The sequence below is a fragment of the Triticum urartu genome, chromosome 3A (assembly GCF_056163025.1).
Source record: "Triticum urartu cultivar PI428250 chromosome 3A, HENAU_Tu73, whole genome shotgun sequence".
NCBI lineage: Eukaryota > Viridiplantae > Streptophyta > Magnoliopsida > Poales > Poaceae > Triticum > Triticum urartu.
Window position 1 is genome coordinate 151,415,731 of NC_141875.1, and position 15,534 is coordinate 151,431,264.

At 50.3% G+C, this 15,534-nt stretch overlaps 2 protein-coding genes across 2 annotated transcripts; both read left to right on the top strand.

The window, feature by feature from the left end:
• Nucleotides 1-10,440: 10,440 nt before the first annotated feature.
• On the top strand, nt 10,441-12,546 carry LOC125543425 (uncharacterized). Its single transcript, XM_048706756.2, has 3 exons — nt 10,441-10,832; nt 10,946-11,086; nt 12,269-12,546. Exons 1-3 carry the CDS (start codon nt 10,638-10,640, stop codon nt 12,425-12,427), a joined length of 495 nt encoding a protein of 164 aa, XP_048562713.1. The 5' UTR covers nt 10,441-10,637; the 3' UTR covers nt 12,428-12,546.
• Nucleotides 12,547-12,757: 211 nt separating this feature from the next.
• On the top strand, nt 12,758-14,548 carry LOC125529800 (uncharacterized). The gene is made up of 3 exons (XM_048694213.2): nt 12,758-13,927; nt 14,053-14,193; nt 14,296-14,548. The coding sequence occupies exons 1-3, from the start codon at nt 13,706-13,708 to the stop codon at nt 14,458-14,460; spliced, it is 528 nt and encodes a 175-aa protein (XP_048550170.2). The 5' UTR covers nt 12,758-13,705; the 3' UTR covers nt 14,461-14,548.
• Nucleotides 14,549-15,534: the final 986 nt, after the last annotated feature.

The following is a 15,534-nucleotide window of genomic DNA, read 5'->3' on the forward strand; positions in this document are numbered from 1 at the left end:
CCGAGCGCTCCTCACACAGAGTGGTTCGAATCTGACTTGATCAAGTTTTGTGATGCAGCATGAATAGAGTTTGAGACGAGAAAAGCATAGATAGCTAGATGAGGTTCTTAGGCATTCTTGTCCATCCACTTGGCAAAAGAAGAAAAAGCCAAACAATCAAAACAACAAGTGGATGTCCTTGAATGAGTAAAATATGCAACCAACATGCTCACACAATAAGATAGCAAATGAAATATGTGGCAAAGCATGCACAACCAATTCTAGCATCTATCAAGCAATTTGCGATGACTAGGTCATCTATATATGAGTATATTGACTTAGGAGTCAAGTGAGAACACTTGATCGTAGGTCATACTCACCGTTTAAGCTCAAGTGGGGTTACCACTTTTACATAAAGCACTGTTTTGTTCACATCTTTAGAGTTGCTTTAGCTCAAGTCTTAGAGTAAAGCTTCCCCTAGATGTGATATCCCCCCCTAAGAGGGATGAACTAACCTTGGGTTTTGTTGATGATGACTTCGTGTAGATATTGAAGATGTGGATGCTCAATGTTGATGTAGATCTCTTGGAGCTATCCATTTGAGTGAGTTGCACTTTCAATACCTACATGGGTTAGTCCCACAAGGAACAAACAAGGATATCCATAGACATAGAGTGATGCACACAAAAGATGATGTCCATGAAGACTTTAGGTTACCTTGTCCCTTGTCTTACCAACAAGAGGGTTTGTGACTCCTTGAACTAGTGCAAGATGTGGAAGTTGATTGCACTTGTTCTTGCCAAAATGATAATAGTGAACTATGTTGGCGGAGTCACCCTCAAGAACTCTCTAGTTCTTCTTCTTTTGGATCCACATCATCTTGATGGGAATCCTTGGAGTTGTAGTCGTACTTGATGAAGTGGAACTTGAAGTAGTTTTGGGAATCCACTTGACTAAGGTCTTTGGAGCTTCTTCAAATGCATCAATTTCCTCTTGAAGCTTGTCCTTGCCTTTTTGCTCGTAGTCTTGTGGTGGAAGATCATCTTGAGCTTGTGTCCCCTTGAAAGAAGTATACTTCTCTTGTTGAGGGACAAACTTTGTCTTGGGGTATTGATCTTCTTCCCACTCAACTCCATTGGCATTGAACTTTCGTTCAAAACCAACACCTTGATTCTTCCGGTGCATTCCTTGCTTGCGCACAATTTCCTCGAATTGCTTACTCCCGGCAAGGCTTTTGTACACTCCTTTCTCTATAATTCCCTTCAATAAGCTATTTTCTTGCTCAAGTGCAACTTGGCTAAGAGGATCATTAGTGGAATCAAGAGAACTACTAGAAGCAACAATATTGGATTTAGCATGATCATTGTTACTACTAGAGGAAGAATCTTTCTTGTTAGTTTTGACTTGAGGCATGTAAGTGGATAAGAGTAAATGCTTGGCAATGTAAGAAGAATTTTTCTTACGGAGATCATCATTGATTGGCTTTAAGAACTCATGCTCTTGCTCAAGATTGAGCTTTTCAAAGCGTAACTTCTCATGAGCTCTTAAAAGTTCTCGGTGATCTTCGAAGATAGTGTCATGAGCTAACTTAAGAGTTTTTAGTTCTTTAGTTAGAGCCTCAATCTTCTCCTTATCATTGTCATTCGTTTTATCTTGATTAGCATGATTAATTGGTCTTTCATCATAGTATTCATCACTAGAGTTATCACCAATCAACTCATCACCTAACAAGTCATCTTCATCACTATTGAAATCAACATACTCGGGGTGTGTTACCTTAGGACCTTTGGCCATGAAGCATCTTCCAATTCCTTCATTTGGTGAGTCAAATATGTCGTAGGAGTTGGTTGACACAAGTGCTAGACCGGCAACACCTTCATCTTGAGTACCTTCGGAGTCGGAGTGATAACTTCTCTCGGAGTGGCTGTCGGAGTCGGAGCCGGATACCCATTCACCAACATGAGCTTGATGTCTTCGTCTTGTATAGCTCCTTGATGATTTTTCCTTCCTTTCCGAATCCTTGCTTCTCCGCGAGTATCTTCGTTCATAACGATCATCTCTACTCCTTCTCTCTCTTGGTGGTGATCCTTTGCTTCTTCTTTTTGGAGAATCTTCTCTTCTCTTGTAGGGAGCCGTACACTCATTGGAATAGTGTCCGGGTCTTCCACAATTGTAACAGTTTCGCTCTCGACTAGAAGATCTTTTGTCATTGTAGGACCTTGACTTGGAGCTTCTATCTTTGCTTCTACTCTTGTAGAACTTGTTGAAGTTCTTCACCATTAAGCTCAATTCTTCATTGAAGTCTTGTTTCTCACTTGATGATGTAGGGGCTTCACATGAGGCTTTGTAGGCACCACTTGATTTGTTGTGAAGTTCCTCTTTATCCTTAAGTGACATCTCATGAGCAACAATTCTTCCAATCACTTCCGTTGGCTTGAGATCTTTGTAATTGGGCATCATTTGGATCAACGTGCACACGGTATCATATTTTCCATCCAAGGCTCTTAGGATCTTCTTGATGATGAATTTATCGGTCATCTCTTCACTTCCTAAGCCGGCAATCTCATTTGTGATGAGAGCAAGCCTAGAGTACATTTCAGCGACACCTTCACCATCCTTCATCTTGAACTTGTCAAGTTGGCTTTGAAGCACATCCAACTTGGATTCCTTGACGGAGTCGGTACCTTCGTGCATATCAATCAAAGTGTCCCAAATTTCCTTTGCATTCTCAAGGCGGCTGATTTTGTTGAATTCTTCGGGGCACAATCCGTTGAAGAGAATATCACAAGCTTGAGCATTGTATTGCAACATCTTCAACTCATCCGCGGTAGCTTCACGGTTTGGTTCTCTCCCGTCAAAGAAGTCACCTTGCAAACCAACACACACAATAGCCCAAACGGCGGGGTTATGTCCAAGAATATGCATTTTCATTTTATGCTTCCAACTAGCAAAATTAGTACCATCAAAGTAAGGACCTCTACGGTGATAATTTCCCTCGCTAGACGCCATACTCTCCTAGGTTGTGAAACCAAGGCTATGACCACCAAAAGCTATGGAGATCAAGCAAATGGAGACCAAAGCTCTGATACCACTTGTAGGATCGAAATTATGTCTAGAGGGGGGGTGATTAGACTACTTGACCAAATAAAAATTTAACCTTTTCCCAATTTTAGTTCTTGGTAGATTTTAGCTATTTTGGAACAAGTCAAGCAATCATCACACAATTCAAGCAAGCATGCAATGAGTATATGGGCAGCGGAAAGTAAAGCATGCGACTTGCAAGAATGTAAAGGGAAGGGTTTGGAGATTTCAAACGCAATTGGAGACACGGATGTTTTTCCCGTGGTTCGGATAGGTGGTGCTATCCTACATCCACGTTGAAGGAGACTTCAACCCACGAAGGGTAACGGTTGCACGAAGGCTCCACCCACGAAGGGTCCACGAAGAAGCAACCACCCACAAAGGGTCCACGAAGAAGCAACCTTGTCTATCCCACCATGGCCATCGCCCACGAAGGACTTGCCTCACTAGCGGTAGATCTTCACGAAGTAGGCGATCTCCTTGCCCTTACAAACTCCTTGGTTCAACTCCACAATCTTGTCGGAGGCTCCCAAGTGACACCTAGCCAATCTAGGAGACACCACTCTCCAAGAAGTAACAAATGGTGTGTAGGTAATGAACTCCTTGCTCTTGTGCTTCAAATGATAGTCTCCCCAACACTCAACTCTCTCTCATAGGATTTGGATTTGGTGGAAAGAAGATTTGAGTGGAAAGCAACTTGGGAAGGCTAGAGATCAAGATTCATATGGTAGGAATGGAATGTCTTGGTCTCAACACATGAGTAGGTGGTTCTCTCTCAGAACAAATGAGTTGGAATGATGTGTGTGTTCTGATGGCTCTCTCATCGAATGAGAAAGAGGTGGAGGGGTATATATAGCCTCCACACAAAATCCAACCGTTACACAGTTTTCCAATCTCGGTGGGACCGAATCATAAAACTCGGTCGGACCGAAAATGTAAACCTGGTGACCGTTAGGAATTTCGGTGGGACTGACATGCAACTCGGTAGGACCGATTCGGTTAGGGTTTGGGCATAACGTAATCTCGGTGAGACCGATTACACAAACTCGGTGAGACCGAGTTTGGTAATTATCTAACCAGAGAGTTGGTCAGGCAAACTCGGTGGGACCGATTTGCTATTTCGGTGGGACCAAGTGGAACTCGGTGAGACCGAAAAGTTACAAAGGGGAAACACTGAGTTTACATTGCAATCTCGGTGGGACCGATTCGCTCTTTCGGATGGACCGAAAAGTTACGAAAGGGAAACAGAGAGTTTGCAACCCCATCTTGGTGGGACCGAGATCCTTATCGGTAGGACCGAATTGCTAGGGTTTGGCAGTGGCTAATGACAATTGAAACTCGGTGGCGCCGGATAGGAAAAATCGGTAGGACCGAGTTTGGCTTAGAGTTTAGGTCATATGTGGATATGGGAAAGTAGTTGAGGGTTTTGGAGCATATCATTAAGCACATGAAGCAAGAGGCTCATTAAGCAACACCTCATCCCACCTTGATAGTATTGGCTTTTCCTATGGACTCAATGTGATCTTGGATCACTGAAATATAAAATGAGGAGTCTTGAGCTTTTGAGCTTGAGCCAATCCTTTGTCCTTAGCATTTTGAGGGTTCCACTTTCACATCCATGCCATGCCAATCATTGAGCTTTCCTGAAATAATCATCTTGGAATAGCATTAGCTCAATGAGCTATATGTTGTTATGAATTACCAAAACCACCTAGGGATAGTTGCACTTTCAGCGCGCGTGTCGTAGTAGAGGCGCGCACGTGTCGTAGTAGAGGCGCGCGCATAGCATTTACACGTACGTACAGCGGCCAGGGTGCAAGAAAGAAAATACGGCCACGTATGTGCACATACGGGCGGGGTCTCGAACGCCTACTCGCGCATACGTACGTCCAAGGCTCGTGTACATGGCTGGGTCGGAACGGAGAAACAGCGTCATCGTCGTGTTCATGGGTAGGCAACGGAATGCGTTGTGTTCATGAGGAGGCAATGGAATGCGTCGTGTTCATGGGGAGTCAACGAAATGCGTCGTGTTCATCGGGAGGGCTTGGACAGAACAGGTGATGGAAATGAGGCCTGGCGTACCGCAGAACGGAGGAAACGGCCTTGTGTTCGACCGGCCACGTTCGAAACGGGATCCTGTTCATCGGGAGGGGTTTGGCGTACCGCAAAACGGAGGAAACGGACCTCCTACGGTCGAAACGGGGGTCCTGTTGATTGGGAGGGGTGTGGCATACCACAAAACGGATGAAACGGACTTGTGTTGGAGCACTACGGTCGAAATGGGGGTCCTGTTCATCGGGAGGGGTGTGGCGTACCGCAAAACGGGACTCCACGGGATACTGTTCATCTCCACCGTCGACCCCCTCCAGCCTCCACGAGCTACTGTTCATCCATCGTCGACCTCCTCCAGCCTCCACCTGCGACTGTTCATCCATGGGCTCATGTTCATCCAGCCTCCACCGCGCGCTACTCCACCAGCTACTATTCAACCAGCCCTCTCCACGGGCTCCTATTCAACCACCCCTCCACGGGCTACTGTTCATCCTGCCCTCCACCATCTACTGTTCATCCTGCCCTCCACGGGGTGGTCCTGTTCATCCAGCCCTCCACGGGGTCCTATTCATCCAGCCCCAACCGGCTCGATCGATCAGGGTCCTGTTCATCCAGAGGCAACACCATGGGGTCCTGTTCATCCACCCCCACCGGGAACTGTTCATCCACCCCCCCCCCCCCCCCGCGCAACGCTCATTGTTCATCCAGAGGCAGCATCGATCGGCTTCAGTTAGCAGCAGTAGCGAAGGAATCGCTCGATCGGGTTCAGTTAACAGCCATCGATCGATCGCTCGGGTTCAGTAACGCGTAGCTTGCAGTGCAATCGCTCGGGTTCAGTTAGAGCCCAATGCCTCGCTCGGGTTCAGTACGAGAGAAGCGCGCATCGCTCGGCCCCCGACCTCCCACCGTAACCGAGAACTCCCCGAAATTTTCCTCGCCCTCGCTTCTACCACGGTTTTTTCTGTCATGGACGGCCCAAAGAATGTCATGCAGCTGCGTCTCCGGCCCGCCTAGGACGAAAACCCCATTTTCTGTCATGATTTTTTTTCATAGAAGTAGGATCCCACCACATCTATGATGATACCGGGTTTTGTCACAATTATCGTCATAGAAGTGTCATATGTATGACAGAAAAAAATTTCGTTCGGCCCAAAATGTCACGGATGTGTCTTCTCTTTGTAGTGCTCCTCGTCGTCGTCCACCTCTGGGCAACACCCAAGGTGCCTTCCTCCCTCCGAGAAGGCCTTGACGAGCAGCGACGATACCCCGTCGTACTTGAAATGGAGGGTGCACTTTCCCCGCAGCCGGCACGCACGGGCGAAGGATTACCAGCCATGACCAAGGAACACGTCGCTTGAAGCGAGGACCTCGACCCCCACCCAGAAGGCTCCGCTACAGCACCCGTCGGCCTGCAGCCAAACACCGTCGGGCCCTTCTTCCGGCAGTTCGGCGCGGAACCAGCGGGGAAGCCGGAGCCACATGCTGCTGGGCTTCTCCACCCAGATCACGAATTCGGAGGCCGCGTGGGAGGAGTGGAGTTGCCTGCGCGAGGGACAGATAGGCGCCGGTCGCCCCCCTGCGCCACCTCGACCACCGCGTCCACGGCCGCCCCCACCGAGAGGAGAGACTCCACGCCTCTCGCCGGCGACCCCGTCGGAGCCCGAGAAGCCGCGCCCGCTTCCCCGAGGAACCGTCACGGCCGTGGCGGCATGCTTGCGGGGGCGCCCGCGGCCCCTCTTCGGCGGCGGCGAGACCAGCTCCTTCACACCCTTGCCCCTCTCTGCGGCGGAGGACTTCCTCAGCGGCGCCATGAAGATCTTGGGGGCGAAAGGGAACAAAGGAAGGAGAGAAGATGGTGGTGCTGGCTTGAAGATGGCCTGGGGGCTCCCCCCGGGCCTCATTTATAGGGTGAGGAAGGCAAACCGTCGATTGGTCATGGCCATGATGGCCGCGTCGCCCGCGCCAGGGAGTCGTCTAGTCACACGGTTACCAAGGCTGTGTGGGGAGTGGAGTCGCCACGTCCCATCCAACCGTCACGCGCCAGCCTGGCCCGCAGTCCTTGGGGCCCGCGGCGCTCCGTCCTCGACTAGGCTTCGCCCAGAAGCCAACTCCACGCGTGCCTTAGGCCCGGGGGCTACTGTCGGCGTACTGGGAACCAGGGTACCCAGACTTGCCTGTCTGCGGCCACGTCACATTCCTGGTACGGCCCGGTAGGGCCCAGTCGATCGACCAGCTGCTCAAGACCCTCGCGAGGGGGCCAGCCATCGCAAGGAGAACGACCAAGACCTCCTCAGGGAGCGGCCTCACCTAGGCTGCTCCGGAGGGGCAACCAAGACCTCTCCCAAGAGTGGCCTCGGCTAGGCTGCTTCGGGAAGGGCGGAGATCTCAAGGCAAGGGCTGCCTCAGGAGGAGGCAGTGACGCAAGCCATGACGAACCGTGCCAGCGGGTGCAGTTTCCATATCGATGCAAAAGGAGACCGCACAGGCGCAGGTTCTCGAGGGGCCAGGCAAAGGTTTCCCCTTTGGTGCAACAAGACCGAAGACCGCAAGGACGGCAGGAAGGATGTCATCCCCGAGCCCACCACCGCGTCACCGCCTGCCCTCTTTGCAGGCGAAGACCACCTTTTGTCAGGATAGGAGCGTCCTTGTGTTCCCGCTCAAATGGCTGTTGTGGGATTCCCTTCCCGCCTAAACATTTCGGGGGAAGAGGACCCTGGTCGTCTATATAATTAGCTAGGGCTCCTAGCTAGAGGAGGAGGACCAACCCATTGGGACTGAGCATAGCAAAGGCGCAAGAACATCCGCTTCCTCACCCCTCTCGAGCTCGCCTCCTGAGCTCAGGGATCCACTGTACTTGTTCATACTCAAGCCCTCGCGAGGCCAATCCACTAAAGCAGGACGTAGGGTTTTACACCGCAAGGTGGCCTGAACCTGGGTAAACTCTTGTGTGCTCTACTTGTTTGCTTGCTTGCTTGCATTCCATTCCCACCACCAGGAGAAGAGCGAGGCGCTAGGTAGATGTGTAGTGGGAGAGATCTTCGTCACGCCCCTGTGTTCGAATCTTAAGGGTTTTGCGGAGCCCGGAATCCGACAGGCGCGCTCAGGCTTGGCTTCGAGGCGAAGCCAAAGGGCAAGCGTGGAGCGCCACGGGCCCCAACAGACTGCGGCCAAGATTGGTGCGTGGCGACTGATTGGACGTGGTCGTCTCCACTTCCCCACGCCGCCTCGGCAATTGCCCGATTTGACGAGTCCTTGCTGCATGCAGAAAAGATCATTATTACCTTATATCGTGGAGGCCGGCGGTTGGCCTCCCTTTGGCTATAAATGGGAAGAGGGGCGGAGCCCCTATCACCCATCTCTTTCGTTGCTTCTCCCGCTCCTTCTTCTTCCTCGCTTCACTGCTCGCTGCATCGACCATGGCGCCGATACAGAGGTTCTCGGCCGCGGAAAAGGGAAAGACTCCCCTTAACAAGCTCGAGCCACTTCCGCCGAAGAAGAGGCTATCTCATCATCGTGACATCGTCGTGAGGTCGGAAGTGTCGCGGCCATGGTACGAGCGGCCACCTCTGGGGTATCTGTTTCCCTTGTACCCTCAAGCTGAGGGCTCCGAAGGGAGAGGCGACGAGCGCCGCCGCCCGCACTAGGGCCATGGTCGCCGCGTCGCGGTAACGCACGCCATCGCCCCAGGGGTCCATGCCGTGGACTCCTCGCGTGAATTCATGCTATGGGCGGCGATGCCTCCGCACACTTGGATTCGCTACCCGCAATTCTTCGCCGCCGAGAGGCCCCCTCGAGCTATGGTTGCAGCACGCCGACTGCGATGCCCCGGCGACTGGAGTGGAGGTTGAAGCCGTCTCCTCCGGGAGGATCTTCTTGACTCGTGGCTGGGGCGAGGTCGCGCGAGTCTGCCGCACGGAAGGCGCCCTCGCCATGTACTCCATGTCTGAATCCATTATTTCAAAGAAGGGCAAACATATTAGCATGTGCATTTTACCAAACACTTGTCGGGCATTGTGAACCCCGCCGAGGCAGTTGGTACGGTAGATGCCCGACAGACAAATAGGAGGTGTGGACCGCCGGCGTAGGCAAAGCGGCGTGCCGACCGGGTGGAACGGCGGAGGTCGCGGAGATGCGAGAAGGACTTGGCGGGCGAATGGGATGGTAGAGTGGTAGTGTTGACAAGGGATGAAGCGGATGAAGAGATAGAGGAAAGAGATGGAGACGCGTGGTCCGGGTGTGGTTTTGGGTGGCCCGGGGGTGTCGAAATCCTACGTGGCGGTGGTCCGGACTCCCGCAAAGCCCCCCTCCACCTTAGTTTGCGGGAAACAGACTGATCTGCGGACCGATACGAGATGAAATTTAATGACAAACTGCGTCCATACAGTGTGGTCGAATGTTTGTGAGCGATTTGAGGGTCCGCTTTAGAGATGCCCTTAGATTCCTTGTATTTTAAGTTAAACTTTGACCGCAAACTTGATTTGTAAAATAAAAGCGATATGCCATAAAATTATATTGTTGGATTTGTATCTAAAATTTATTTTCAATGATACCATTATTATTGCATAAAACTCATATTTTATTATGTTAATATATGGTCATACTTTCGTTCAAAATATGAGCAGCCTAATAAACCCCATCGGAGTCGCTGGAACCTCTTTTCCCCTCAAAGAGACTGAAATGTACATTTAGAATGGTTCATTTTTATTTGTTTTCATTTTTTCATGAAAAACTTTTGATCTATTTATCAATTGTTAAGCTAGTAAAAAATCACTAGAAGTAAAAAAGTAGATCCAAATTCGTAGACCACCTATCGACGACTACAAAGACTGGAGCGAGCCGAAGGTGCCCTGCTTTCATCGCCTCTTTCTCATTGGAGCTGGACAAACATTATTGTAGTAGACAGTTGAAAAGTCGTCGTGCTAAGGTCTTATAAAACCAGCGCACCAAAACAGGAACCGTCGCCGATAAAGAGAAGCATAGATCGGAAGGATCCAACCTGTAGACACACGAACACAGACGAACAAAGACTGGATCCACGTGGATCCACCGAAAACAAACACCAACGGAATCCCACGAGATCCGCTCGAGACAAACCTTCACACGTCCTTTGAGAATTAGAAACACCACCGAAGCGGGGCTAGACGAGAAGGATCTTATTTTATCTAAAAAAGCCGTCGTCGCCTCGCATCTCTGAGCAGGACACAAATTCTATAAAAATTAACAAAAAATATTTAAAAACGGAGACCTCTCGCGGACAAGGAGCCGCCGTGCCTCCGTGGTCCCAAGACACACAGACACAGCCACACAGGAGACGATCGTTTGAAGCGTTGAACTGATGAGCATGCGCTCACACCCTGGCTTCTCACTTTAAGCAAGTTAGAGGAGACGAAAAGGAAGCAGACACACCCCTGTCAAGTAGAGTAGGAAAAGAAGAGTAGGAGTAGGTCTGCCCGGTCATCGCGTCAAACTCGATCCCCGTCCACCGCGCACGCCGCCGAGGCACCCCGCGCCCGCACGGCGCGTGCATGGGCGACCCGGCGCCGCCCGCGTGGATGGCCGCCGCGGCCCGCAAGTGGCTCGAGGACGCCGGCGCCATCGCGGAGGACGGCGCCGGCGACGGCCGCAGGGCTTTTAACGCGCTGCCGCTGTTCGGCGTGCGCGTGTCCCTCGCCGAGCGCGGCCGCGCCGTCTGCTCGCTCCGCGTGCCCGCCCGCCTCACGGTACGTGTGCGCCCGCAGACTATCTCGAGCCCTGGCGCTCCGCGAGGTTGGCTTCTTCCCGTGATTGGTTTCCGATTCCAATTTGTCCTTGGTTTGGGCGCGCGCGCGTGCAGGACGCGGACGGGAACTGGCACGCGGGGGCTATCGCGGCGGCGGTGGACGACGTGTGCGCGGCGGCGATCATGTCGGTGGAGGGCATCATCAAGGTCTCCGTCCACTACGACATCTCCTACTTCGCGCCGGCCAAGCACCATGTGCGTACCCTACCTACTATACTCTCTGCTCTGCTCTGCTCTGTTCCTCCTCCAAATGCCAGCATAAACTCGTTTACTGGGTTAAATGGAAATTAATCTCACTGTTTGCTTCTTGCAATCGTTGTGTTGCTTGATCAGTTGCAATCGTTGTGTTGGTTGATCAGTTGCTGGTTAAAAAAAATTGATGTTCTGCAGCCGCGTATACTGAATTTCATGTTGTATTTCTCGCATGAGTAAATACAAAATAAATATATAGGATAATCTTGGTTGGTAAAGGACTAAAAAACACTTGGACTGTGTGGAGTCTTTATGCGTACTTCCATATTTTGACGACCTCAAGTCAAAAGAAAAAAGAAAAAAATTGACTTGCAAGGCAAGAGCTGCGCACATTTCAATAAGATAGGAAAAAGCACAAGTATAGTGCCTCGGTTTATGAGAATCTGGGGCATATAGCACATGAAACAAGAAAAAAGGGAAGAAAAAAACGATTTGCAAGGCAAAAGCTGTGTCGAGTTCAGTAAAATAAGAAAAAGAACAAGAATGCAGAGTGGCTTGGTTTATATGAGAACCCGCGAAAACCACGCAAAATAAGAAATAAGAGAAAAACCCGACTTGATTCCGAATGGAGCACCATCACCAAACACCACCATGAGTAAAATATGCAGAGGTAAATTAATGCCTTGACACTACTGAGGCGGCGATTAGGCGTGCTTTGTTCGGTAGACAGATTATAAAGGATAGTCCAATTAGGTGAGCTTGATCTTTCCTGGAAAGCTGCTTTCTGAGCTCAAAGAATTTGGTTGATTATTCCTTCTGAACGTGTGCTTTGTAGAGTAAATAAAGTTGGAGTATCAAAGCAAAACTCTTCAACCATTTCTTCTTCGAGTAGTTATAAGGCAAGAGGCGCCAAGGCTACACATTAAAGGGTAGCGGTTATGGCTCTGCCATTTTCGGCCTCAGCACACTGAGCTTTAAGAGCACATTCTTATCTTTGCCCAGACAAAGCACTAATTTCCGATCAGCATACGCCATTTCAGACGCTTTCCATTTCATTGCACAGTATTAAGTCGTCAAGTCACATTGTCTGAAACCGTACGATTTCAGCTGCATTTTGCATCCTCGCGTGCAAGTTTCATCAAGACCAAGGCTGAAGTAAAATAAGTTCTGCTGAAATGTTTTCAGGAGGAAGTGGAGATGGACGGGAGGGTGGTCGACCGGAAAGGGAGGATGACGGCGGTGACCACGGAGGTCCGGAAGAAGGAGTCCGGCGCGCTGGTGGCGGTCGGCCGGCAGTGGATGACCACCTCCAGACCAAAGGGATATCAAGGGAGCAAGCTATGATACAGCAACGATGAGAACACTATCTGTCCAAATTCATTGATTAACTGACAATGTTAAATGCTTATTTGAGGAGCTCTTTTACGGTACCGGGTAATGAATACAGGCCCTCCATTCTGGAAGATCCAACGGCCCGAAGAGATATATACTGCTGGAATTGGTTTAGCAGTATAAAGACTGCACTGCTCGATCAACGTAAGCGGTATATGTGATTTGAAGGCAACTCGGGAAGATTTTTAAGTTTCAGCTCGTCAGATTGAGGCGCCCCACGCATTCTCCCTCGGCGAGCCGATCTCTCGTCCCTTCCTCGGCCAGCCTGTGCTCGTGGATCAGGCGCTCGGCGGCATAGCGCAGGTCTCGGCAGTCGGCACCCGACGTCTCCTGCCTACACCGGATGTGAGGGCAGAATGGCGCAGCTTCTGTTCTTCGGCAGGCCGGATGTGAGGTACCATCATCCCAGGGTGACAAGCGCTGACGGATAATTTAGTGTTCACCTTTGTAGAGAGTTGGCCATATCCAATGCAAATTCAGGTTTTAAGCTGCACTACTTGGTTCAGGCTGTTGGCAATTTCAGTGATGGGTTTGTTATTTCCTAGCAGCGGCAGCTAGCCCCTTGGAAGAAAGTTTTTGACATCACTCGGTTTCTACGATGCAGCCAAGTATGGATAACTGAACTTCTAATCCATAACAAGGCGGCGGACGTTCGAGGCCTGTTGGAAGGTTACGGATTTGTGAACTAGCTAGATATGGATGGAGTGAACTAGCACGGCGGCAGTGAGGGGGAGTTAGATGGCCGGGGCGTGCAATATGGGAGACGGCGCGTCTGGATTGAGTCGGCGGCGTTTTCTCTCGACAGTCGACAGCCATGACAGATTCCAGATACAAACTAATAAGAGTTTGGTTTTCTTTTAATGTGAAAAATTAGAGGTCTAAAATACCCTCAAGAATTGAACGGTGAGATTAGGTATATAGTGCTCCTTTTTCCGTAGCAGTATAGGTATCATAAAAAAGCTCTTGAGGAGTGGAGATCACCTCCAGTCCAAAGGGATTTGAAGGAAGCTGCGTTGGGCATTTCGTTGGTTGACTTGAGTTTCAGAATATGCCTACATCGTGCATTATTGCTAGTCACTGTCATGGGGTTAATTAAGTCGAGCTGATCTTATATCGTGCTCCTACGGGTACAACAAGGCTATAGCTGTGGAGGAGCAAGGAAGCGTCCAAGGTCACAAATCAAGCACACGCAACACACACACACACACACACACACACACACACACGCACATGGACGACGGGGCGGCGGAGGCCGAAGCGCTGCGGCTCCGGCTGGCCGCCGTCGCCAGGAAGTGGCTGGAGGACCCGCGCGCGGACTACGCCGGCAAAATCACCGACGCGGCCAGCCAAAAGGGGCACGCGCTCAACTCGCTGGTGCTGGCCGGCGCACGCATCTCCCTCTCCGAGCACGGCCGCGTCGTGTGCTCGTTCCACGTGCCGCCGCCGCTCACCGTACGTGCGCCCAGCCCCCTCGCACATATTGGGTTCTCCCACTCAAGCGCCTGTGCCGCCGTGTCCGGGTCGGAGATCTCACCGCGGCGTGTCTTTGTCTGTTCCCGCGTTGCGCTTGCGTGCAGGACTCTGACGGGACGTGGCACGCGGGGGCGCTGGCGGCGGCGGTGGACAACATGTGCTCGGCGGTGGTCTTCACGGTGGTGGGCGCGCCCACGTCCACCGTCCACTACGGCCTGTCCTACTTCTCGCCCGTCGCGTGCAACGTATGTCCATTTCCTATGATAATAATACATGATGATGATTGATGGCAAGCTGCTGCGGCGGCCGGCGAGCAAATTGAAACATGGCGAATCGATCGTGTGCAGGAGGAGGTTCAGTTGGACGGGCGGGTGGTGGGCCGGAAAGGGAAGCTCACGGCCGCCGTGGTGCGGGTGCGGAAGATGGGATCCGGCGAGCTGGTGGCGATAGGGAGGCAGTGGATGACCCCTGCCTGGCCAACGAAGAGCAACAAAAGTAGGAGCAAGCTCTGACACAAGTTAAAATGTCGTCCGATCGATGATTTCAGATTTGAGCATCTCCGTTCAACATAATAAAACAAAAGAAAATCCATTTTACTAATGCTCACGCGAGTGATTGCTTCTTTGAAGTCTAGTTCAGAGAAGAAAATGCAACTTGCACTTTTCAACGGAGTGAAAAAGCGTCATATACACTTCTCACTACGCAGTTGCACCTTTCGGCAGCGACTTAGACGCACTACCTCTGTTGACTTTTTATAAGGCATTCTTAGAGTTTAATATGCCAGTGAAAATTCAAAAAATATGCTGATGTCAAAAAACGTCTTATGTTAGTAGTATTAAGTTCGGGAGATAGTACAAAAAAAGCATTTCTCAAGACTTGGATATACCCTTTTATTATGTCAATTGTGGGAAAATATACTGGTGCTACCACTCCTTAGATGCTACTGTGATACAGGGGCACCAAGGCTGTTAAATCTGTGATCCAACGAACAACATCATCGGACGTGAATCAAAACATCATTTTAGGAATGTTGAGAGGTTTTCTACAAAACTTGCACTGGCCAATGCCGGCCATTTGATGCACGATACAATGCTCCAGAACCCCGGTAGCATCTAAAGGTGCGATAGCAGCTGATATGCACTATGTCAACTATTGCTGGAGACCTCGATGTGGTCATTTTTTAAGGTGTTGTGTGAGGGTCATGTTCTTTTACTGTTGATGGGAGCATTGTCAAATTTATTGATTAGAAAGGGTATTAAAGGAAAAAAAGCACAACATAAATGTTAGCGCAAAAGGGAAAAAGGGAAAAAAGAGACTGCTCGGTTTATTGAAGGAAAACCAAATGAAAAACTGAATAAAGGCGAGCCACACCTAGTTTGACTAGGTCTAAAGCACTAAAAAATAGCAAGACGCCTGAAAGGCCAAACACCACAGGACACGTAGCCGAGTACTCGAGTGTCGTCTTCGCCGCTATCAAAGTGCACACCAAAACCATTGCTGGCCTAATCTTCCATGAGCAAATTTGCCAACCTCGTCGACACCAAAGAGGAAAGACATGCCAAAAGGAGGTGGACATATGTTGCTCT